This window comes from Phyllobates terribilis, unplaced genomic scaffold, assembly GCF_046119375.1.
Source record: "Phyllobates terribilis strain yellow unplaced genomic scaffold, ASM4611937v1 Scaffold_2286__1_contigs__length_146259, whole genome shotgun sequence".
In the NCBI taxonomy this organism is placed as follows: Eukaryota; Metazoa; Chordata; class Amphibia; order Anura; family Dendrobatidae; genus Phyllobates; species Phyllobates terribilis.
This window is the reverse complement of record NW_027365044.1, coordinates 47,431-73,928: the sequence shown is the minus strand read 5'-3', so window position 1 is coordinate 73,928 and position 26,498 is coordinate 47,431. Positions and strand designations below refer to the sequence as shown.

At 52.4% G+C, this 26,498-nt stretch overlaps 1 protein-coding gene across 1 annotated transcript in view; it reads left to right on the top strand.

Annotated features, from left to right (window-relative positions):
- LOC141245902 (sideroflexin-4-like) overlaps positions 1 to 19,098 on the top strand; it is a gene marked incomplete at its 5' end in the record, with an annotated part of 34,403 nt that extends 15,305 nt beyond the window's left edge. The window contains 6 exons of the mRNA XM_073669096.1: positions 12,756 to 12,781; positions 12,857 to 12,910; positions 12,985 to 13,044; positions 14,416 to 14,475; positions 14,556 to 14,646; positions 18,583 to 19,098. Coding sequence (XP_073525197.1) covers positions 12,756 to 12,781; positions 12,857 to 12,910; positions 12,985 to 13,044; positions 14,416 to 14,475; positions 14,556 to 14,646; positions 18,583 to 18,905 — 614 coding nt within the window. The remainder of the gene's footprint in view (positions 1 to 12,755; positions 12,782 to 12,856; positions 12,911 to 12,984; positions 13,045 to 14,415; positions 14,476 to 14,555; positions 14,647 to 18,582) is intronic.
- Between the last annotated feature and the right edge of the window lie 7,400 nt (positions 19,099 to 26,498).

The window sequence follows — 26,498 nt, the reverse complement described above, 5'->3', positions numbered from 1 at the left end:
TACTCCTCCTTGATGAGTCCTTGTACCTTATCATTGATTGGAAAAATTCATTTTTTTCCGATCCAGAGTCCCAAACATTGTCTTGAACTGATTTTTTTGCCTTCTGGTTAACCAGTCCCATTGTGGACCTGACGGCTTTAACCAAATTATCAACACTTTCTAAGGGAAAACAGTGACCCGTGCCTAAATCACTATCCCATGAGGAGGAGTCAGTAGAATCATCCAACATTTCTTCATCAGAATCTGAATCTGAGAGGGTGGGTGGGGTTTTGGATTTACGGCTCTGGGAACTCTCCTTTGTGTGTGAAAAAGGATTTTCGCGATCTCTCAACCTCCGTCTTAATAGGGGATTTTAAATTTAAGGAAAAGTTTGGAGTTCCCTCCGAAATTGTCTCCTCAATACACTGGTGACATAACATTTTTGGCCAGACCTTGTTCACACAGGGCACACACTCTGTGTTTGGACTTCCCTGTACTCTTTCTAGTGGCCTCCTGATGCAGAGGAAGGAGAGAGAAAGAGGGAGAAGGGGAGAGAGATTAAAACAAGTCTACATTAATAAGTCGACTGTCACATAGCTCACTCACCACTCAGCAGATAAAAGGGATACCGGAACGGGAGGCAGGATGGTATCTCTCCTCGGGAGACCGTGGAATCATCGATCCTGCTGGAGCTATGCCGGCTTGATCTTGAATCCCTGGTGCTGTGTGTCCCAGACCGCGCACCACTCCTATCCTGTGGTAGACGCTGCTCCTGGGTGCGCTTCTGGCGCCAAGGCTGCACACGCTGCGGCTGCTCCGTCTCCTCGTGCTGCTGCAGCATGGTCTGCTGCTCTTGCTGCTGATGCGGTGGGGAGGGCTGCTTTGAAGCCACCATTAAGGACACTGCGCCCGTGCCTGGCTGGTGATCTACCCTTAAGTACCATTGTGCCTCGGAGATCACCGGACGGCGTTACCCCACAGCTTCTTATACCTCCCCCGGAATTATGTCAAAGCCAAAAGTAGAGATTTATATTAAAATTACTATTTTTATTTAAATTAAAAAATCAATACAAAAGACGGGAACAACCACTCTAAGTTAAAAACTATTTATGGACAGGATTGGACACACCAATAATCATATATTATCCAACTCTATCCACAGATCTACAGCATAAGGCACACATCCAAGCTATGGTATTTAAGACCTCCTGTGATCAGAAAGATTACTTTACATTCCTATAATATACAGTACAGACCAAAAGTTTGGACACACCTTCTCATGTAAAGATTTTTCTGTATTTTCATGACTATGAAAATTGTACATTCACACTGAAGGCATCAAAACTATGAATTAACACATGTGGAATTATATACTTAACAAAAAAGTGTGAAACAACTGAAAATATGTCTTATATTCTAGGGTCTTCACAGTAGCCACCTTTTGCTTTGATGACTGCTTTGCACACTCTTGGCATTCTCTTGATGAGCTTCAAGAGGTAGTCACTGGAAATGGTCTTCACTTCACAGGTGTGCCCTGTCAGGTTTAATAAGTGGGATTTCTTGCCTTATAAATGGGGTTGGGACCATCAGTTGTGTTGTGCAGAAGTCTGGTGGATACACAGCTGATAGTCCTACTGAATAGTCTGTTAGAATTTGTATTATGGCAAGAAAAAAGCAGCTAAGTAAAGAAAAACAAGTGGCCATCATTACTTTAAGAAATGAAGGTCAGTCAGTGCGAAAAATTGGGCAAACTTTGAAAGTGTCCCCAAGTACAGTTGCAAAAACCATCAAGTGCTACAAAGAAACTGGCTCACATGAGGACCGCCCCAGGAAAGGAAGACCAAGAGTCACCTCTGCTTCTGAGGATAAGTTTATCTGAGTCACCAGCCTCAGAAATCGCAGGTTAACAGCAGCTCAGATTAGAGACCAGGTCAATGCCACACAGAGATCTAGCAGCAGACACATCTCTACAACAACTGTTAAGAGGAGACTTTGTGCAGCAGACCTTCATGGTAAAATAGCTACTAGGAGGAAACCACTGCTAAGGACAGGCAACAAGCAGAAGAGACTTGTTTGGCCTAAAGAACACAAGGAATGGGCATTAGACCAGTGGAAATCTGTGCTTTGGTCTGATGAGTCCAAATTTGAGATGTTTGGTTCCAACCACCGTGTCTTTGTGCGACGCAGGAAAGGTGAACGGATGGACTCTACATGCCTGGTTCCCACCGTGAAGCATGGAGGAAGAGGTGTGATGGTGTGGGGGGCTGTGCTGGTGACACTGTTGGGGATTTATTCAAAATTGAAGGCACACTGAACCAGCATGGCTACCACAGCATCTTGCAGCGGCATGCTATTCCATCCAGTTTGTGTTTAGTTGGACCATCATTTATTTTTCAACAGGACAATGACCCCAAACACACCTCCAGGCTGTGTAAGGGCTATTTGACCAAGAGGGAGAGTGATGGGGGGCTACGCCAGATGACCTGGCCTCCACAGTCACCAGACCTGAACCCAATCGAGATGGTTTGGGGTGAGCTGGACCGCAGAGTGAAGGCAAAAGGGCCAACAAGTGCTAAGCATCTCTGGGAACTCCTTCAAGATTGTTGGAAGACCTTTTCCGGTGACTACCTCTTGAAGTTCATCAAGAGAATGCCAAGAGTGTGCAAAGCAGTCATCAAAGCAAAAGGTGGCTACTGTGAAGACCCTAGAATATAAGACATATTTTCAGTTGTTTCACACTTTTTTGTTAAGTATATAATTCCACATGTGATAATTCATAGTTTTGATGCCTTCAGTGTGAATGTACAATTTTCATAGTCAAGAAAATACAGAAAAATCTTTAAATGAGAAGGTGTGTCCAAACTTTTGGTCTGTACTGTATAATTTTTAATAGGATTTAAATAAAAATCGTAATTTTAATATAAATCTCTACTTTTGGCTTTCACATAATCTGAATTTTAAGGAGATTAACAGTGTAATATTTATCTGCTGTTTCTTACCTCCCCTGGAATTTACATTCTGGGGTCGGAGGTCCCGGTGCGCGTCATTGGGGGCGCGACTTCCGGATTCGTCACTTCCCGTCTCGCTCCGTGACATCACCTCCGGGATGTGGGCATGCCAGCAACCGAACGGTGTAGGCACCGGAAGCCTCCGCCCGCACGCGAGGAGACCTCATTGGGCCCCCTCCGCGGCGCTTCCTGCTCACACGGGGCCAGCTGCATCAAACACTGTGCCCTGCCACGATCAACAGACCCCGGCCTGGGTAAGCTCCATCTTCTTTCTTCTTGCCGCCGACAACCTAGAAGGTCCCCCCATCAAGGACACGAAACCACTGATGCGGAGAGAGGCGCCGCCCTTTTTATCTTGAAGGTTTCCTGTCCTTGAAGGGCGGATCCCCTCTCTCGTTGGTGCCGTCATGGGTGACTGAAAAAATATGCATACTCTTCCCCAATTAGTCATGAAGTTGAAAATGTATGTTCCATCAATATACTAACCCCAATATTCATAACTTTCCACCGGTGCCCCAGTGTCTAGTAGCAGATGTCCCATTTCCTCTGAAGGGGAAAAAAGTTACCTCTAACAGTGTTAGATATCCTGCTTCTCTGCCTCTTAAATCTACATATCCTAGACTTCATGTTAATTCCCACAATAGATATCCTGCCCTACTCATTTGGGTCACCCCAGGCAGTCCCAGCTTCAAAGGAAATTTTAATTAGTTTTGTCACTTCTTTGCTATACATACTTTCCTCACAGGTTAAACATGCGGTTGTACTACGAAAAGAGGTTTAGAATGTAAGCTCTTTCTCCTATTGGGAATTCTATGTGAGAGAGGGGGGTGAATGCTGGCTCTAGAGAGCTGTGTTATGGATCTTAATGTTTTCTGTGACAGTTTGCATTGGAACAACACAAAGAAACCAAGAAAAAAAAGGCAAATTTGACATAATTTCACACACAACCTAAAAAAGGGCTGTGATGACTCAGCTTCTGATCTAAATTCAGACTTTTAGATCTGTTAAGCCAGGAGAAATACCTTATTATCTTTGTGTTGACCTTTTGAATGTATGTGTTTCGTTGGCTGGTCAAGAAGGACAGTGACTCAGTGTTTAGGAACAATGATGTTTGTTAGTATGCTAATTGCATATTGTACTAAGCCAGCTAGTTGTTGATTTACAAGAGCATGGGGATACCAACTATGGAAATTAATTAAGAGTTGTCCACTACTATAGATAATGCCCCCAATGTATTTAAATGGTGTAAATAAGTTGTTTTGTAAACACCTTGTGTTGTTCTTTTTGCCTGTGAGCGGCGTTATCGCTGGCCGCTCACAGGCATCACGTGACCCACGGCTGCAGTCGGCTCTGGCATCCGCTGATGTCACGTAAAGTTTCATGTATAAAAGGAAGGGGGGGCATATATACCAGGATGGGTGATATTGTCTGAATTGGGGGACATTACCCCTATACCAGTGTCAGCAGAAGACCCCCTCCCCCTTAAAAGTGCATCATGAACACATTTTTTGCTTACATTTTTTTTTTTTACCTCCTCTAAAACCTAGGTGCGTCTTATAGTCCGAAAAATACGGTAAATTATTTCTTTCGATTATTTTTAAACAAAAAAAAACAAGCAGAGGACGATCACTGATGTGCGTCAGTGATCAGTGCTCGACTACTGTAGTGCGCAAGCACGGATGTGGTGCAAAAAAGGGGATAAAACAAAAAGTCCTTGCCAAAAACGAGCATGGGTGCTAATCAGTGGTGTGAGTCTGATCAGCGGCTCTGTGGCTGAGGATGCACGCGCGGAGTGGTGCACAGGTGGGGGGAATAGACAGGGACTAACAAAAAGTGCTGGAAAATAGCGAGCAGTGATTTGGGAAAAGGGGTGAGAGGGGGATTGGGGTGGATTAGGAAAGTCATCGTCCAATCGCACCAATCAGAGCTGGCCCTAGTGCCGCTGGCATTGTTAAGGTCCAGCCTATGATTGGTGTTCTTATAGCACCGATCCTAGGCTGGACATCTGATTACCTGAAACACTGAGAAACGCTGTGATTGGCTGTTCAGAAATGACATTCCCTAAATTGACTATATCTTTGCTTCAGAGATTCACATGTGCTCGATATCGACGTCATATTTTGTGTCATGATTTTATCTTTGCATACAGACCAAATACGCCAGGTGTAGCCTTGTCTATCAGGTCTGTATTCAATTGACAGGGTTCTGGTCATCGCTCAGTGACTTGAAACCATGCTTTGCATTCGTCACTTCATCTCGTTTACAAAAAAATTATTTTCCTATATATTGGAGCGACACAGTTCATGCAAACCTCCCTTACTTTTTTGGTAAGCAGACAAAGAAAATCCTAAATATTTAAAAACTCTTCTCGGTGTTAAATCTAATCCACATTCCTAAAGCAGGGCCTCACATCTGTTTAACCATTGGCGTATCTATGGTTAGCTAATTCCAATGGAGGAGGGGGTCAGACACACAGAGGAGAGTGCAAGCTCTTCTCTCGCTCATCTCTGTAAGCCTTTTACTTTTCTCCATAAAATGTAACGCAAGAAAAGTCAGGCTGAATCTATAGAAACCCAAAAACTCTGCTGTGTATCGAGGCTTCCACCAGGCGTTTGCCCCCTGGTACTCCTGCTGCCGCGCTCCGCAGACACCTTCCCTTCAGCCTACAGAGTAATTGATCACCATTATTCCAAGCATCCTCCAGTGACAGTAATTCTGTAATTAGTTGCTATGTGGACAACGGCTGCTGGATCAGCCCCAGCCCTCGCAATGTAATATTAGGGTTCAGCATGTGGTGGAGACACCAGCATCCATTAGGTTGAGGTGGTCTTGGCGACAAATTGTTGTATCCATCTTCTTGATGATAGAATCCCCTATAAGCAGCAGCTGTCTAACCCTGTCTACGTTACCCTCCACCCCCGGCTACTTGTTGTTCCCCAGGAGCTAGTGAGAGCAGTATGGCTATTTGAGACTGACTCTCCTCCTACATGATCATCCACTGTGGCAGTTTTTCTTGGAAGTACAGAAGCTGCCCCTTGCTTTTCTCAGGCCCGTTTCCACTGCCCCTTACTACATAACCCAGATCCTTGCCTGCTTTTCCTGACCCACATCTCCACCCTCAACGTCGGCCGCACTAGTAATCTCCGGAGTGAGCACTTTGCTCCTCTCAGGACTATCAGCCGCCCTCATTGCTGCATTTAGGTGGGGACCTGTGACATCAGACACAGCAGTGTTCACACTAGATCTCCTGCTCCAGGCTCCTATATATAGTGCAGACTGTGCCCTGATTAAATCTTCAGTCCGGCTGGCCATAATCCAAGCAGTAAAGAACAAAAGGCTGGAAAAAAATGAAGCCCTTTCATGCCATGGACTGCATCAGTACATAGTGAGCGGTGGCTGTAACCACACCCAGCACTTGACTGACAGCCAGCTCTGCAGGGCATCAGTACATAGTGATCGTCGGCTGTAACCTCACCCGGCACTGACGGATAGCCGGCTCAGCCTTGAATCAGTACATAGTGATCGTTGGCTGTAGCCTCACCCGGCACTGATGGATAGCCGGCTCAGCCTTGAATCAGTACATAGTGAGCAGCAGCTGTAACCTCGCCTGGCACTGACTGACAGCTGGCTCTGCAGTGCATCAGTACATAGTGAGCATCGGCTATAATGATGCCCGGCACTGACTGACAACCGGCTCGGCCCTGCATCAGTACATAGTGAGCAGCTGCTGTAACCTCGCCTGGCACTGACTGACAGCTGGCTCTGCAGTGCATCAGTACATAGTGAGCATCGGCTATAATGATGCCCGGCACTGACTGACAACCGGCTCGGCCCTGCATCAGTACATAGTAGCGGTGGCTGTAACCTCACCTGACCCTGACTGACAGCCAGCTCGCCCCTGCATCAGTACATAGTAGCAGCATCTGTAACCACATCCGGCACTGATTTGACAGCCGGCTCAGCCCCCGTCAGTAGTGAGCAGCACCGAAAACCACCTGGCACTGACTGACAGCCGACTCAGCAGTGCATCAGTACATGGTGAGTGGTGGTTGTAACCTCGCCAGGCACTGACTGACAGACGGCTCACCAGTACTAAAGTACATAGTGAGCAGCGCTTGTAACCTCGCCTTGAAGTGACCTGACAGACGGCTCAGTAGTGCATCAGTAGATTGTGAGCAGCGATTGTAACCTCTCCTTGGACTGACTGACAGCCGGCTCAGCAGTACATCAGTACATAGTGGGTGTGGCTGTAACCTCGCCCAGCACTGACTGACAGCCGGCTCACCAGTACATCAGTACATAGTGAGTGTGGCTGTAACCTCGCCGGCACTGACTGACAGCCGGCTCACCAGTACATCAGTACATAGTGAGTGTGGCTGTAACCTGGCCCGGCACTGACTGACAGCCGGCTCACCAGTGCATCAGTACCTAGTGGGTGTGGCTGTAACCTCGCCCGCCACTGACTGACAGCCGGCTCACCAGTACATCAGTAAATAGTGAGTGTGGCTGTAACCTCGCCCAGCACTGACTGACAGCCGGCTCAGCAGTACACCAGTACATAGTGAGCAGCGCTTGTAACCTCGCCCGGCACTGACTGACAGCCGGCTCACCAGTACATCAGTACATAGTGGGTGTGGCTGTAACCTCGCCAAGCACTGACTGAAAGCCGGCTCACCAGTACATCAGTAAATAGTGAGTGTGGCTGTAACCTCGCCCAGCACTGACTGACAGACGGCTCAGCAGTACATCGGTACATAGTGAGCAGCGCTTGTAACCTCGCCCGGCACTGACTGACAGCCGGCTCACCAGTACATCAGTAAATAGTGAGTGTGGCTGTAACCTCGCCCGGCACTGACTGACAGCCAGCTCACCAGTACATAGTGAGTGGTAACTGTGACCTCGCCCGGCACTGACTGACAGCCAGCTCACCAGTACATCAGTACATAGTGGGTGTGGCTGTAACCTCGCCCAGCACTGACTGACAGCCGGCTCACCAGTACATCAGTAAATAGTGAGTGTGGCTGTAACCTCGCCCGGCACTGACTGACAGCCGGCTCACCAGTACATCAGTAAATAGTGAGTGTGGCTGTAACCTCGCCCAGCACTGACTGACAGCCGGCTCAGCAGTACATCGGTACATAGTGAGCAGCGCTTGTAACCTCGCCCGGCACTGACTGACAGCCGGCTCACCAGTACATCAGTACATAGTGGGTGTGGCTGTAACCTCGCCCAGCACTGACTGACAGCCGGCTCACCAGTACATCAGTAAATAGTGAGTGTGGCTGTAACCTCGCCCAGCACTGACTGACAGACGGCTCAGCAGTACATCGGTACATAGTGAGCAGCGCTTGTAACCTCGCCCGGCACTGACTGACAGCCGGCTTACCAGTACATCAGTAAATAGTGAGTGTGGCTGTAACCTCGCCCGGCACTGACTGACAGCCAGCTCACCAGTACATAGTGAGTGGTAACTGTGACCTCGCCCGGCACTGACTGACAGCCAGCTCAGCAGTACATCAGTACATGGTGGGTGTGGCTGTAACCTCGCCCGGCACTGACTGACAGCCAGTACATCAGTACATAGTGAGTGGTAACTGTAACCTCGCCCGGCACTGACTGACAGCCAGCTCAGCAGTACATCAGTACATGGTGGGTGTGGCTGTAACCTCGCCCGGCACTGACTGACAGCCGGCTCACCAGTACATCGGTACATAGTGAGCAGCGCTTGTAACCTCGCCCGGCACTGACTGACAGCCGGCTCACCAGTACATCAGTAAATAGTGAGTGTGGCTGTAACCTCGCCCGGCACTGACTGACAGCCAGCTCACCAGTACATAGTGAGTGGTAACTGTGACCTCGCCCGGCACTGACTGACAGCCAGCTCAGCAGTACATCAGTACATGGTGGGTGTGGCTGTAACCTCGCCCGGCACTGACTGACAGCCAGTACATCAGTACATAGTGAGTGGTAACTGTAACCTCGCCCGGCACTGACTGACAGCCAGCTCAGCAGTACATCAGTACATGGTGGGTGTGGCTGTAACCTCGCCCGGCACTGACTGACAGCCGGCTCACCAGTACATCAGTACATAGTGAGTGGTAACTGTAACCTCGCCCGGCACTGACTGACAGCCGGCTCAGCAGTACATCAGTACATGGTGGGTGTGGCTGTAACCTCGCCCGGCACTGACTCACAGCTGGCTCAGCAGTACATCAGTACATAGTGAGTGGTAACTGTAACCTCGCCCGGCACTGACTGACAGCCGGCTCACCAGTACATCAGTACATAGTGAGTGGTAACTGTAACCTCGCCCGGCACTGACTGACAGCCGGCTCACCAGTACATCAGTACATGGTGGGTGTGGCTGTAACCTCGCCCGGCACTGACTCACAGCTGGCTCAGCAGTACATCAGTACATAGTGAGTGGTAACTGTAACCTCGCCCGGCACTGACTGACAGCCGGCTCACCAGTACATCAGTACATGGTGGGTGTGGCTGTAACCTCGCCCGGCACTGACTGACAGCCGGCTCACCAGTACATCAGTACATGGTGGGTGTGGCTGTAACCTCGCCCGGCACTGACTGACAGCCGGCTCACCAGTACATCAGTACATAGTGAGTGGTAACTGTGACCTCGCCCGGCACTGACTGACAGCCGGCTCAGCAGTACATCAGTACATGGTGGGTGTGGCTGTAACCTAGCCCGGCACTGACTGACAGCCGGCTCAGCAGTACATCAGTACATAGTGAGTGGTAACTGTAACCTCGCCCGGCACTGACTGACAGCCGGCTCACCAGTACATCAGTACATGGTGGGTGTGGCTGTAACCTAGCCCGGCACTGACTGACAGCTGGCTCAGCAGTACATCAGTACATAGTGAGTGGTAACTGTAACCTCGCCCAGCACTGACTGACAGCCGGCTCACCAGTACATCAGTAAATAGTGAGTGTGGCTGTAACCTCGCCCGGCACTGACTGACAGCCGGCTCACCAGTACATCAGTAAATAGTGAGTGTGGCTGTAACCTCGCCCAGCACTGACTGACAGCCGGCTCAGCAGTACATCGGTACATAGTGAGCAGCGCTTGTAACCTCGCCCGGCACTGACTGACAGCCGGCTCACCAGTACATCAGTACATAGTGGGTGTGGCTGTAACCTCGCCCAGCACTGACTGACAGCCGGCTCACCAGTACATCAGTAAATAGTGAGTGTGGCTGTAACCTCGCCCAGCACTGACTGACAGACGGCTCAGCAGTACATCGGTACATAGTGAGCAGCGCTTGTAACCTCGCCCGGCACTGACTGACAGCCGGCTTACCAGTACATCAGTAAATAGTGAGTGTGGCTGTAACCTCGCCCGGCACTGACTGACAGCCAGCTCACCAGTACATAGTGAGTGGTAACTGTGACCTCGCCCGGCACTGACTGACAGCCAGCTCAGCAGTACATCAGTACATGGTGGGTGTGGCTGTAACCTCGCCCGGCACTGACTGACAGCCAGTACATCAGTACATAGTGAGTGGTAACTGTAACCTCGCCCGGCACTGACTGACAGCCAGCTCAGCAGTACATCAGTACATGGTGGGTGTGGCTGTAACCTCGCCCGGCACTGACTGACAGCCGGCTCACCAGTACATCGGTACATAGTGAGCAGCGCTTGTAACCTCGCCCGGCACTGACTGACAGCCGGCTCACCAGTACATCAGTAAATAGTGAGTGTGGCTGTAACCTCGCCCGGCACTGACTGACAGCCAGCTCACCAGTACATAGTGAGTGGTAACTGTGACCTCGCCCGGCACTGACTGACAGCCAGCTCAGCAGTACATCAGTACATGGTGGGTGTGGCTGTAACCTCGCCCGGCACTGACTGACAGCCAGTACATCAGTACATAGTGAGTGGTAGCTGTAACCTCGCCCGGCACTGACTGACAGCCAGCTCAGCAGTACATCAGTACATGGTGGGTGTGGCTGTAACCTCGCCCGGCACTGACTGACAGCCGGCTCACCAGTACATCAGTACATAGTGAGTGGTAACTGTAACCTCGCCCGGCACTGACTGACAGCCGGCTCAGCAGTACATCAGTACATGGTGGGTGTGGCTGTAACCTCGCCCGGCACTGACTGACAGCCGGCTCAGCAGTACATCAGTACATAGTGAGTGGTAACTGTAACCTCGCCCGGCACTGACTGACAGCCGGCTCACCAGTACATCAGTACATGGTGGGTGTGGCTGTAACCTCGCCCGGCACTGACTGACAGCTGGCTCAGCAGTACATCAGTACATAGTGAGTGGTAACTGTAACCTCGCCCGGCACTGACTGACAGCCGGCTCACCAGTACATCAGTACATGGTGGGTGTGGCTGTAACCTTGCCCGGCACTGACTGACAGCTGGCTCAGCAGTACATCAGTACATAGTGAGTGGTAACTGTAACCTCGCCCGGCACTGACTGACAGCCGGCTCAGCAGTACATCAGTACATGGTGGGTGTGGCTGTAACCTCGCCCGGCACTGACTCACAGCTGGCTCAGCAGTACATCAGTACATAGTGAGTGGTAACTGTAACCTCGCCCGGCACTGACTGACAGCCGGCTCACCAGTACATCAGTACATAGTGAGTGGTAACTGTAACCTCGCCCGGCACTGACTGACAGCCGGCTCACCAGTACATCAGTACATGGTGGGTGTGGCTGTAACCTCGCCCGGCACTGACTCACAGCTGGCTCAGCAGTACATCAGTACATGGTGGGTGTGGCTGTAACCTCGCCCGGCACTGACTGACAGCCGGCTCACCAGTACATCAGTACATGGTGGGTGTGGCTGTAACCTCGCCCGGCACTGACTGACAGCCGGCTCAGCAGTACATCAGTACATGGTGGGTGTGGCTGTAACCTAGCCCGGCACTGACTGACAGCCGGCTCAGCAGTACATCAGTACATAGTGAGTGGTAACTGTGACCTCGCCCGGCACTGACTGACAGCCGGCTCAGCAGTACATCAGTACATGGTGGGTGTGGCTGTAACCTAGCCCGGCACTGACTGACAGCTGGCTCAGCAGTACATCAGTACATAGTGAGTGGTAACTGTAACCTCGCCCGGCACTGACTGACAGCCGGCTCACCAGTACATCAGTACAGAGCTGGCTGTCAGTCAGCACCAGGTGCACCCCTATGGCAGAGGGCCGGATTACAGGACATTCTCTCCCGGCAGTTGGGCGCTCATGCAGTGGCCGCACAGCTTCAGAACGCCATTCGCTGTAGATTGACTCTGGGTCTGCAGGATAATAGCATTTTTTTTCACCGCAGGTTCCCTTTAATATAAGCTGCCATTTTGCCTCCAATGAGCACAAGAGAAAAATGGATTTGAATTGTCAGTAATTATAACAAACTGCAGACAATGGAATTTGGGCCATTAATGAGTAGACTGTACCAAACCCTCAGCAGCACGAGAAGCACTAGCTCAGTATATGGGCGACTGTCCTGGCTCCTTATACCTCTGCGGACGGCCGATGCCATTGTTATACGTTCAGCGATATGCGATGGTCTGGACTGGAACGTTCCCATTCATTGATATGGTGAGAGTGGCCGGGGGTAAAGCCGTTTACTGAGCGGCTCCCTGTATACAGCGGGGAAGCTGTGCACTCTGTGGAGGGAGATCAGGGGCAGTGGAGTAGGCGCTGCTGATCTTCGGTGGGTACTGATTAACCCTGTCCTTTCTGGCTTGAGACTGTCCGCCGGCATGGATTGTAATGAGGCTTCTCTCCCTTGCAGTGTACGTATTGCTGGGCGCCCCTCTGGTGAGTATTTCTGCTTGTGGTCCGTCCTGGCGTGGGGGAGACCGCACGCTCTGATCAGTCTTGTATGTTTATCAGGTGGTGGCGACACTGGTTCCGCACCCGGCTGTCACAACCGCCTTCCTCTTCCAGGTCAGTCAGTCTTGACTTCAAGCTGCAGCGCTCGTCACGGCTACATTCTATGACCCCATGTTCTTTTCTCTCAGCTTCCCTTCCAGACGTACAATGCCGGATTCACTATAATGAACGGGAACCGCTCTGTGCTGGTGAGTGTCAGGGATGGAGGAGCTAGCGCTCGGCGAGCGTCGGGGTGGAGGCTCTAGCACTTTGCCGGTGAGTGTCAGGGATGGAGGAGCTAGCACTCGTCGGGGCAGAGGCTCTAGCACTTTGCCGGTGAGTGTCAGCAGCAGAAGGGGAAGCTAGTACTCTGCCAAGAAGTTTTAGGGGAGGGGCTAGTGTATAGTTCTCGGGAGGGGAGGGGCTAGTGTTTAGTGCTTGGCAGGGGAGGGGCTAGTGTTTAGTGCTTGGCAGGGGAGGGGCTAGTGTTTAGTTCTCGGGACGGGAGGTGCTAGTGTTTAGTGCTTGGCAGGGGAGGGGCTAGTGTTTAGTGCTCGGCAGGGGAGGAGCTAGTGCATAGTACTCGGCATGGGAGGAGCTAGTGTTCAGTGCTCGGCAGGGGAGGGGCTAGTGCATAGGGCTCGGCAGGGGAGGGGCTAGTGTTTAGTGCTCAGCATGGGAGGAGCTAGTGTTTAGTGCTCAGCATGGGAGGAGCTAGTGTTTAGTGCTTGGCATGGGAGGAGCTAGTGTTTAGTGCTCGGCAGGGGAGGGGCTAGTGCATAGTGCTCGGCAGGGGAGGGGCTAGTGCATAGTGCTTGGCAGGGGAGGGGCTAGTGCATAGTGCTTGGAAGGGGAGGGACTAGTGCATAGTGCTTGGCAGGGGAGGGGCTAGTGCATAGTGCTCGGCAGGAGAGGGGCTAGTGCATAGTGCTCGGCAGGAGAGGGGCTAGTGCATAGTGCTCGGCAGGGGAGGGGCTAGTGCATAGTGCTCGGCAGGGGAGGGGCTAGTGCATAGTGCTCGGCAGGGGAGGGGCTAGTGCATAGTGCTCGGCAGGGGAGGGGCTAGTGCATAGTGCTCGGCAGGGGAGGGGCTAGTGCATAGTGCTCGGCAGGGGAGGGGCTAGTGCATAGTGCTCGGCAGGGGAGGGGCTAGTGCATAGTGCTCGGCAGGGGAGGGGCTAGTGCATAGTGCTCGGCAGGGGAGGGGCTAGTGCATAGTGCTCGGCAGGGGAGGGGCTAGTGCATAGTGCTCGGCAGGGGAGGGGCTAGTGCATAGTGCTCGGCAGGGAAGGGGCTAGTGCATAGTGCTCGGCAGGGGAGGGGCTAGTGCATAGTGCTCGGCATGGGAGGGGCTAGTGCATAGTGCTCAGCATGGGAGGGGCTAGTGCATAGTGCTCGGCATGGGAGGGGCTAGTGCATAGTGCTCGGCAGGGGAGGGGCTAGTGCATAGTGCTCAGCAGGGGGAGGGGCTAGTACATAGTGCTCGGCATGGGAGGGGCTAGTGCATAGTGCTCGGCAGGGGAGTGTCGGGGAGGGACTGGTGTGTAATGGAGATGCAGTAAATTAAAGTATTTTTTCAGGAGAAGTCCCAGCATCCACTCTACCTTTCTGCTTCCATTCTCTACCTCACCTGTATGGGGGTACGTATCCGGTGAGAGGTCACATGACGTGCACCTGTCCTGGGTGTCATCAGTCTTCTCCTTGTCGCCTTCTTCGGCAGGCAGCTCCAGCACTCGCTATGAAGAGGCTTGGGGTCCGCAGTCCGGCTGTCCACAGCTTCTTTGGTAAAATACTCCCAGCTCCACTCTATGGTAAGTGCGGGTCCACGCTCCCCTCCCCCATACTGACTGTAAGGGAAGTGCGGGTCCACGCTCCCCTCCCCCATACTGACTGTAAGGGAAGTGCGGGTCCATGCTCCCCTCCCCCATACTGACTGTAAGGGAAGTGCGGGTCCACGCTCCCCTCCCCCATACTGACTGTAAGGGAAGTGCGGGTCCACGCTCCCCTCCCCCATACTGACTGTAAGGGAAGTGCGGGTCCATGCTCCCCTCCCCCATACTGACTGTAAGGGAAGTGCGGGTCCACGCTCCCCTCCCCCGTACTGACTGTAAGGGAAGTGCGGGTCCATCCTCCCCTCCCCCATACTGACTGTAAGGGAAGTGCGGGTCCACGCTCCCCTCCCCCATACTGACTGTAAGGGAAGTGCGGGTCCACGCTCCCCTCCCCCATACTGACTGTAAGGGAAGTGCGGGTCCACGCTCCCCTCCCCCATACTGACTGTAAGGGAAGTGCGGGTCCACGCTCCCCTCCCCCGTACTGACTGTAAGGGAAGTGCGGGTCCACGCTCCCCTTCCCCATACTGACTGTAAGGGAAGTGCGGGTCCACGCTCCCCTCCCCCATACTGACTGTAAGGGAAGTGCGGGTCCATGCTCCCCTCCCCCATACTGACTGTAAGGGAAGTGCGGGTCCATGCTCCCCTCCCCCATACTGACTGTAAGGGAAGTGCGGGTCCATGCTCCCCTCCCCCATACTGACTGTAAGGGAAGTGCGGGTCCATGCTCCCCTCCCCCATACTGACTGTAAGGGAAGTGCGGGTCCACGCTCCCCTCCCCCATACTGACTGTAAGGGAAGTGCGGGTCCATGCTCCCCTCCCCCATACTGACTGTAAGGGAAGTGCGGGTCCACGCTCCCCTCCCCCATACTGACTGTAAGGGAAGTGCGGGTCCACGCTCCCCTCCCCCATACTGACTGTAAGGGAAGTGCGGGTCCACGCTCCCCTCCCCCATACTGACTGTAAGGGAAGTGCGGGTCCACGCTCCCCTCCCCCATACTGACTGTAAGGGAAGTGCGGGTCCACGCTCCCCTCCCCCATACTGACTGTAAGGGAAGTGCGGGTCCACGCTCCCCTCCCCCATACTGACTGTAAGGGAAGTGCGGGTCCACGCTCCCCTCCCCCATACTGACTGTAAGGGAAGTGCGGGTCCACGCTCCCCTCCCCCATACTGACTGTAAGGGAAGTGCGGGTCCACGCTCCCCTCCCCCATACTGACTGTAAGGGAAGTGCGGGTCCACGCTCCCCTCCCCCATACTGACTGTAAGGGAAGTGCGGGTCCACGCTCCCCTTCCCCGTACTGACTGTAAGGGAAGTGCGGGTCCACGCTCCCCTCTCCCGTACTGACTGTAAGGGAAGTGCGGGTCCACGCTCCCCTCCCCCGTACTGACTGTAAGGGAAGTGCGGGTCCACGCTCCCCTCCCCCGTACTGACTGTAAGGGAAGTGCGGGTCCACGCTCCCCTCCCCCGTACTGACTATAAGGGAAGTGCGGGTCCACGCTCCCCTCCCCCGTACTGACTGTAAGGGAAGTGCGGGTCCACGCTCCCCTCCCCCATACTGACTGTAAGGGAAGTGCGGGTCCACGCTCCCCTCCCCCATACTGACTGTAAGGGAAGTGCGGGTCCACGCTCCCCTCCCCCATACTGACTGTAAGGGAAGTGCGGGTCCACGCTCCCCTCCCCCATACTGACTGTAAGGGAAGTGCGGGTCCACGCTCCCCTCCCCCATACTGACTGTAAGGGAAGTGCGGGTCCACGCTCCCCTCCCCCATACTGACTGTAAGGGAAGTGCGGGTCCACGCTCCCCTCCCCCATACTGACTGTAAGGGAAGTGCGGGTCCATCCTCCCCTCCCCCATACTGACTGTAAGGGAAGTGCGGGTCCATCCTCCCCTCCCCCATACTGACTGTAAGGGAAGTGCGGGTCCACGCTCCCCTCCCCCATACTGACTGTAAGGGAAGTGCGGGTCCACGCTCCCCTCCCCCATACTGACTGTAAGGGAAGTGCGGGTCCATCCTCCCCTCCCCCATACTGACTGTAAGGGAAGTGCGGGTCCACGCTCCCCTCCCCCAAACTGACTGTAAGGGAAGTGCGGGTCCACGCTCCCCTCCCCCATACTGACTGTAAGGGAAGTGCGGGTCCATGCTCCCCTCCCCCATACTGACTGTAAGGGAAGTGCGGGTCCACGCTCCCCTCCCCCATACTGACTGTAAGGGAAGTGCGGGTCCACCCTCCCCTCCCCCATGCTGACTGTAAGGGAAGTGCGGGTCCACGCTCCCCTCCCCCATACTGACTGTAAGGGAAGTGCGGGTCCACGCTCCCCTCCCCCATACTGACTGTAAGGGAAGTGCGGGTCCACGCTCCCCTCCCCCATACTGACTGTAAGGGAAGTGCGGGTCCACGCTCCCCTCCCCCATACTGACTGTAAGGGAAGTGCGGGTCCACGCTCCCCTCCCCCATACTGACTGTAAGGGAAGTGCGGGTCCACGCTCCCCTCCCCCATACTGACTGTAAGGGAAGTGCGGGTCCACGCTCCCCTCCCCCATACTGACTGTAAGGGAAGTGCGGGTCCACGCTCCCCTCCCCCATACTGACTGTAAGGGAAGTGCGGGTCCACGCTCCCCTTCCCTCCCCTATACTGAATGTAAGGGAAGTGCGGGTCCACGCTCCCCTTCCCTCCCCTATACTGAATGTAAGGGAAGTGCGGGTCCATGCTCCCCTTCCCTCCCCTATACTGAATGTAAGGGAAGTGCGGGTCCATCCTCCCTTCCCCTATACTGAATGTAAGGGAAGTGCGGGTCCATCCTCCCCTCCCCCATACTGACTGTAAGGGAAGTGCGGGTCCATGCTCCCCTCCCCCATACTGACTGTAAGGGAAGTGCGGGTCCACGCTCCCCTCCCCCATACTGACTGTAAGGGAAGTGCGGGTCCACGCTCCCCTCCCCCGTAATGAATGTAAGGGAAGTGCGGGTCCACGCTCCCCTCCCCCGTACTGACTGTAAGGGAAGTGCGGGTCCACGCTCCCCTCCCCCGTACTGACTGTAAGGGAAGTGCGGGTCCACGCTCCCCTCCCCCATACTGAATGTAAGGGAAGTGCGGGTCCACGCTCCCCTCCCCCGTACTGACTGTAAGGGAAGTGCGGGTCCATGCTCCCCTCCCCCGTACTGACTGTAAGGGAAGTGCGGGTCCACGCTCCCCTCCCCCGTACTGACTGTAAGGGAAGTGCGGGTCCACGCTCCCCTCCCCCGTACTGACTGTAAGGGAAGTGCGGGTCCACGCTCCCCTCCCCCGTACTGAATGTAAGGGAAGTGCGGGTCCACGCTCCCCTCCCCCGTACTGACTGTAAGGGAAGTGCGGGTCCACGCTCCCCTCCCCCATACTGACTGTAAGGGAAGTGCGGGTCCACGCTCCCCTCCCCCATACTGACTGTAAGGGAAGTGCGGGTCCACGCTCCCCTCCCCCGTACTGAATGTAAGGGAAGTGCGGGTCCATGCTCCCCTCCCCTCCCCTATACTGAATGTAAGGGAAGTGCGGGTCCATGCTCCCCTTCCCTCCCCTATACTGAATGTAAGGGAAGTGCGGGTCCATCCTCCCCTCCCCTATACTGAATGTAAGGGAAGTGCGGGTCCATCCTCCCCTCCCCCATACTGACTGTAAGGGAAGTGCAGGTCCATCCTCCCCTCCCCCATACTGACTGTAAGGGAAGTGCGGGTCCACCCTCCCCTCCCCCATGCTGACTGTAAGGGAAGTGCGGGTCCACGCTCCCCTCCCCCATGATGACTGTAAGGGAAGTGCGGGTCCACGCTCCCCTCCCCCATACTGACTGTAAGGGAAGTGCGGGTCCACGCTCCCCTCCCCCATACTGACTGTAAGGGAAGTGCGGCCCGTCTATATGGCCTCTGTGTGTCCTGCAGCTTTGCTTGGTGGACTGAGTGTTGCGCTGATGAGGTTTTCAGAGGTGGAACGTGGTGTCCAGATCATGGATAGAGATGGAGACGTGGTCGGCACTTCATACCGAGCAGCGGAGAAGGCAAGTCCCGCTCCTCACCGGCAGCCCCCGAAAGTGATGGCAGGAATGATGGGACACGACGAGGCATGGAAGGAGCTCACGAGAGGCTGCGAGGCGCGGGGGGCGAGCGAGAGCAACTACATGGGCTCCATGTCTCATTGCCCCCTTGTGTATAAGCTCCTAGCCCCCCCCTGCTGTATAACCTTCAACCCCTCCCCCGGTGTATAAGCTCCGGCCCCTCACAATGCATGTAGATGCGGACAGAGAAGCCCACGAAGGTGGATGTGGGGGGCACATACTTTTCTCCATATTAATGTCTATGGATGTAGATGAGGACAGAGAAGCCCCCGGAGGTGGATGTGGGGGGCACATACTTTTCTCCATATTAATGTCTATGGATGTAGATGTAGACAGAGAAGCCCCCTGGAGGTGGATGTGGGGGGCACATACTTTTCTCCATATTAATGTCTATGGATGTAGATGAGAACAGAGAAGCCCCCGGAGATGGATGTGGGGGGCACATACTTTTCTCCATATTAATGTCTATGGATGTAGATGAGGCCAGAGAAGCCCCCGGAGGTGGATGTGGGGGGCACATACTTTCTCCATATTAATGTCTATGGATGTAGATGAGGACAGAGAAGCCCCCGGAGGTGGATGTGGGGGGCACATTCTTTCCTCCATATTAATGACTATGGATGTAGATGAGGGCAGAGAAGCCCCCGGAGGTGGATGTGGGGGGCACATACTTTCTCCATATTAATGTCTATGGATGTAGATGAGGACAGAGAAGCCCCCGGAGGTGGATGTGGGGGGCACATTCTTTCCTCCATATTAATGTCTATGGATGTAGATGAGGACAGAGAAGCCCCCGGAGGTGGATGTGGGGGGCACATACTTTTCTCCATATTAATGTCTATGGATGTAGATGAGGCCAGAGAAGCCCCTGGAGTTGGATGTGGGGGGCACATACTTTCCCCATATTAATGTCTATGGATGTAGATGAGGACAAAGAAGCCCCCTGGAGGTGGATGTGGGGGGCACATACTTTTCTCCATATTAATGTCTATGGATGTAGATGAGGACAAAGAAGCCCCCTGGAGGTGGATGTGGGGGGCACATACTTTTCTCCATATTAATGTCTATGGATGTAGATGAGGACTGAGAATCCCCCGGAGGTGGATGTGGGGGGCACATACTTTCCTCCATATTAATGTCTATGGATGTAGATGAGGACAGAGAAGCCCCTGGAGCTGGATGTGGGGGGCACATACTTTTCTCCATATTAATGTCTATGGATGTAGATGAGGACAGAGAAGCCCCTGGAGGTGGATGTGGGGGGCACATTCTTTCCTCCATATTAATGTCTATGGATGTAGATGAGGACAAAGAAGCCCCCTGGAGGTGGATGTGGGGGGCACATACTTTTCTCCATATTAATGTCTATGGATGTAGATGAGGACAAAGAAGCCCCCTGGAGGTGGATGTGGGGGGCACATTCTTTCCTCCATATTAATGTCTATGGATGTAGATGAGGACAGAGAAGCCCCTGGAGGTGGATGTGGGGGGCACATACTTTTCTCCATATTAATGTCTATGGATGTAGATGAGGACAGAGAAGCCCCTGGAGGTGGATGTGGGGGGCACATACTTTCTCCATATTAATGTCTATGGATGTAGATGAGGACAAAGAAGCCCCCGGAGGTGGATGTGGGGGGCACATACTTTCTCCATATTAATGTCTATGGATGTAGATGAGGACAAAGAAGCCCCCGGAGGTGGATGTGGGGGGCACATACTTTCTCCATATTAATGTCTATGGATGTAGATGAGGACAAAGAAGCCCCTGGAGGTGGATGTGGGGGGCACATACTTTCCTCCATATTAATGTCTATGGATGTAGATGGACAGAGAAGCCCCCGGAGGTGGATGTGGGGGGCACATACTTTCCTCCATATTAATGTCTATGGATGTAGATGAGGACAGAGAAGCCCCCGAAGGTTGATGTGGGGGGCACATACTTTACTCCATATTAATGTCTAAGGATGTAGATGAGGACAGAGAAGCCCCTGGAGGTGGATGTGGGGGGCACATACTTTCCTCCATATTAATGTCTAAGGATGTAGATGAGGACAGAGAAGCCCCTGGAGGTGGATGTGGGGGGCACATACTTTCCTCCATATTAATGTCTATAGATGTAGATGAGGACAGAGAAGCCCCCGGAGGTGGATGTGGGGGGCACATACTTTCTCCATATTAATGTCTATGGATGTAGATGAGGCCAGAGAAGCCCCTGGAGGTGGATGTGGGGGGCACATACTTTCCTCCATATTAATGTCTATGGATGTAGATGAGGACAGAGAAGCCCCGGAGGTGGATGTGGGGGGCACATACTTTCTCCATATTAATGTCTATGGATGTAGATGAGGACAAAGAAGCCCCCGGAGGTGGATATGGGGGGCACATACTTTCCCCATATTAATGTCTATGGATGTAGATGAGGACAAAGAAGCCCCCTGGAGGTGGATGTGGGGGGCACATACTTTTCTCCATATTAATGTCTATGGATGTAGATGAGGACAAAGAAGCCCCCTGGAGGTGGATGTGGGGGGCACATACTTTTCTCCATATTAATGTCTATGGATGTAGATGAGGACTGAGAATCCCCCGAAGGTGGATGTGGGGGGCACATACTTTCTCCATATTAATGTCTATGGATGTAGATGAGGACAGAGAAGCCCCTGGAGGTGGATGTGGGGGGCACATTCTTTCCTCCATATTAATGTCTATGGATGTAGATGAGGACAAAGAAGCCCCCTGGAGGTGGATGTGGGGAGCACATACTTTTCTCCATATTAATGTCTATGGATGTAGATGAGGACAAAGAAGCCCCCTGGAGGTGGATGTGGGGGGCACATTCTTTCCTCCATATTAATGTCTATGGATGTAGATGAGGACAGAGAAGCCCCTGGAGGTGGATGTGGGGGGCACATACTTTTCTCCATATTAATGTCTATGGATGTAGATGAGGACAGAGAAGCCCCTGGAGGTGGATGTGGGGGGCACATACTTTCTCCATATTAATGTCTATGGATGTAGATGAGGACAAAGAAGCCCCCGGAGGTGGATGTGGGGGGCACATACTTTCTCCATATTAATGTCTATGGATGTAGATGAGGACAAAGAAGCCCCCGGAGGTGGATGTGGGGGGCACATACTTTCTCCATATTAATGTCTATGGATGTAGATGAGGACAAAGAAGCCCCTGGAGGTGGATGTGGGGGGCACATACTTTCCTCCATATTAATGTCTATGGATGTAGATGGACAGAGAAGCCCCCGGAGGTGGATGTGGGGGGCACATACTTTCCTCCATATTAATGTCTATGGATGTAGATGAGGACAGAGAAGCCCCCGAAGGTTGATGTGGGGGGCACATACTTTACTCCATATTAATGTCTAAGGATGTAGATGAGGACAGAGAAGCCCCTGGAGGTGGATGTGGGGGGCACATACTTTCCTCCATATTAATGTCTATAGATGTAGATGAGGACAGAGAAGCCCCCGGAGGTGGATGTGGGGGGCACATACTTTCTCCATATTAATGTCTATGGATGTAGATGAGGACAGAGAAGCCCCTGGAGGTGGATGTGGGGGGCACATACTTTCCTCCATATTAATGTCTATGGATGTAGATGAGGACAGAGAAGCCCCGGAGGTGGATGTGGGGGGCACATACTTTCCTCCATATTAATGTCTATGGATGTAGATGAGGCCAGAGAAGTCCCCGGAGGTGGATGTGGGGGGCACATACTTTCTCCATATTAATGTCTATGGATGTAGATGAGGATAGAGAAGCCCCCGGAGGTGGATGTGGGGGGCACATACTTTTCTCTATATTAATGTCTGTGGATGTAGATGAGGCCAGAGAAGCCCCCGGAGGTGGATGTGGGGGGCACATACTTTCTCCATATTAATGTCTATGGATGTAGATGAGGACAGAGAAGCCCCTGGAGGTGGATGTGGGGGGCACATACTTTCCTCCATATTAATGTCTATGGATGTAGATGAGGACAAAGAAGCCCCTGGAGGTGGATGTGGGGGGCACATACTTTTCTCCATATTAATGTCTATGGATGTAGATGAGGCCAGAGAAGCCCCCGGAGGTGGATGTGGGGGGCACATACTTTTCTCCATATTAATGTCTATGGATGTAGATGAGGCCAGAGAAGCCCCCGGAGGTGGATGTGGGGGGCACATACTTTCTCTATATTAATGTCTATGGATGTAGAGGAGGACAAAGAAGCCCCCGGAGGTGGATGTGGGGGGCACATACTTTCCTCCATATTAATGTCTATGGATGTAGATGAGGACAAAGAAGCCCCCGGAGGTGGATGTGGGGGGCACATACTTTCTCCATATTAATGTCTATGGATGTAGATGAGGACAAAGAAGCCCCCGGAGGTGGATGTGGGGGCACATTCTTTCCTCCATATTAATGTCTATGGATGTAGATGAGGACAGAGAAGCCCCCGGAGGTGGATGTCGGGGGCACATACTTTTCTCCATATTAATGTCTATGGATGTAGATGAGGCCAGAGAAGCCCCCGGAGGTGGATGTGGGGGGCACATACTTTCTCCATATTAATGTCTATGGATGTAGATGAGGACAAAGAAGCCCCCGGAGGTGGATGTGGGGGGCACATACTTTCTCCATATTAATGTCTATGGATGTAGATGAGGACAAAGAAGCCCCTGGAGGTGGATGTGGGGGGCACATACTTTTCTCCATATTAATGTCTATGGATGTAGATGAGGACAGAGAAGCCCCCGGAGGTGGATGTGGGGGGCACATACTTTTCTCCATATTAATGTCTATGGATGTAGAGGAGGCCAGAGAAGCCCCCGGAGGTGGATGTAGGGGGCACATACTTTCTCCATATTAATGTCTATGGATGTAGATGAGGACAAAGAAGCCCCCGGAGGTGGATGTGGGGGGCACATACTTTCCTCCATATTAATGTCTATGGATGTAGATGAGGACAAAGAAGCCCCTGGAGGTGGATGTGGGGGGCACATACTTTTCTCCATATTAATGTCTATGGATGTAGATGAGGACAGAGAAGCCCCCGGAGGTGGTTGTGGGGGCACATTCTTTCCTCCATATTAATGTCTATGGATGTAGATGAGGACAGAGAAGCCCCCGGAGGTGGATGTCGGGGGCACATACTTTCCTCCATATTAATGTCTATGGATGTAGATGAGGACAGAGAAGCCCCCGGAGGTGGATGTGGGGGGCACATACTTTATCCATATTAATGTCTATGGATGTAGATGAGGACAAAGAAGCCCCTGGAGTTGGATGTGGGGGGCACATACTTTATCCATATTAATGTCTATGGATGTAGATGAGGACAAAGAAGCCCCCGGAGGTGGATGTGGGGGGCACATACTTTATCCATATTAATGTCTATGGATGTAGATGAGGACAGAGAAGCCCCCGGAGGTGGATGTGGGGGGCACATACTTTTCTCCATATTAATGTCTATGGATGTAGATGAGGACAGAGAAGCCCCCGGAGGTGGATGTGGGGGGCACATACTTTTCTCCATATTAATGTCTATGGATGTAGATGAGGGCAGAGAAGCCCCTGGCGGTGGATGTGGGGGGCACATACTTTCCCCATATTAATGTCTATGGATGTAGATGAGGACAGAGAAGCCCCTGGAGGTGGATGTGGGGGGCACATACTTTCTCTATATTAATGTCTATGGATGTAGATGAGGACAAAGAAGCCCCCGGAGTTGGATGTGGGGGGCACATACTTTATCCATATTAATGTCTATGGATGTAGATGAGGACAAAGAAGCCCCTGGAGTTGGATGTGGGGGGCACATACTTTATCCATATTAATGTCTATGGATGTAGATGAGGACAAAGAAGCCCCCGGAGGTGGATGTGGGGGGCACATACTTTATCCATATTAATGTCTATGGATGTAGATGAGGACAGAGAAGCCCCCGGAGGTGGATGTGGGGGGCACATACTTTTCTCCATATTAATGTCTATGGATGTAGATGAGGACAGAGAAGCCCCCGGAGGTGGATGTGGGGGGCACATACTTTCTCCATATTAATGTCTATGAATGTAGATGAGGACAAAGAAGCCCCCGGAGGTGGATGTGGGGGGCACATACTTTCTCCATATTAATGTCTATGGATGTAGATGAGGACAGAGAAGCCCCTGGAGGTGGATGTGGGGGGCACATACTTTCCTCCATATTAATGTCTATGGATGTAGATGAGGACAGAGAAGCCCCCGAAGGTTGATGTGGGGGGCACATACTTTACTCCATATTAATGTCTAAGGATGTAGATGAGGACAGAGAAGCCCCTGGAGGTGGATGTGGGGGGCACATACTTTCCTCCATATTAATGTCTAAGGATGTAGATGAGGACAGAGAAGCCCCTGGAGATGGATGTGGGGGGCACATACTTTCTCCATATTAATGTCTATGGATGTAGATGAGGACAGAGAAGCCCCTGGAGGTGGATGTGGGGGGCACATACTTTCCTCCATATTAATGTCTATAGATGTAGATGAGGACAGAGAAGCCCCCGGAGGTGGATGTGGGGGGCACATACTTTCTCCATATTAATGTCTATCGATGTAGATGAGGACAGAGAAGCCCCCGGAGGTGGATGTGGGGGGCACATACTTTCCTCCATATTAATGTCTATGGATGTAGATGAGGACAGTGAAGCCCCCGGAGGTGGATGTGGGGGGCACATACTTTCCTCCATATTAATGTCTATGGATGTAGATGAGGACAGTGAAGCCCCCGGAGGTGGATGTGGGGGGCACATACTTTTCCCCATATTAATGTCTATGGATGTAGATGAGGACAGAGAAGCCCCTGGAGGTGGATGTGGGGGGCACATACTTTCTCCATATTAATGTCTATGGATGTAGATGAGGACAAAGAAGCCCCCGGAGGTGGATGTGGGGGGCACATACTTTCTCCATATTAATGTCTATGGATGTAGATGAGGACAAAGAAGCCCCTGGAGGTGGATGTGGGGGGCACATACTTTTCTCCATATTAATGTCTATGGATGTAGATGAGGACAGAGAAGCCCCCGGAGGTGGATGTGGGGGGCACATACTTTTCTCCATATTAATGTCTATGGATGTAGAGGAGGCCAGAGAAGCCCCCGGAGGTGGATGTAGGGGGCACATACTTTCTCCATATTAATGTCTATGGATGTAGATGAGGACAAAGAAGCCCCCGGAGGTGGATGTGGGGGGCACATACTTTCCTCCATATTAATGTCTATGGATGTAGATGAGGACAAAGAAGCCCCTGGAGGTGGATGTGGGGGGCACATACTTTTCTCCATATTAATGTCTATGGATGTAGATGAGGACAGAGAAGCCCCCGGAGGTGGTTGTGGGGGCACATTCTTTCCTCCATATTAATGTCTATGGATGTAGATGAGGACAGAGAAGCCCCCGGAGGTGGATGTCGGGGGCACATACTTTCCTCCATATTAATGTCTATGGATGTAGATGAGGACAGAGAAGCCCCCGGAGGTGGATGTGGGGGGCACATACTTTATCCATATTAATGTCTATGGATGTAGATGAGGACAAAGAAGCCCCTGGAGTTGGATGTGGGGGGCACATACTTTATCCATATTAATGTCTATGGATGTAGATGAGGACAAAGAAGCCCCCGGAGGTGGATGTGGGGGGCACATACTTTATCCATATTAATGTCTATGGATGTAGATGAGGACAGAGAAGCCCCCGGAGGTGGATG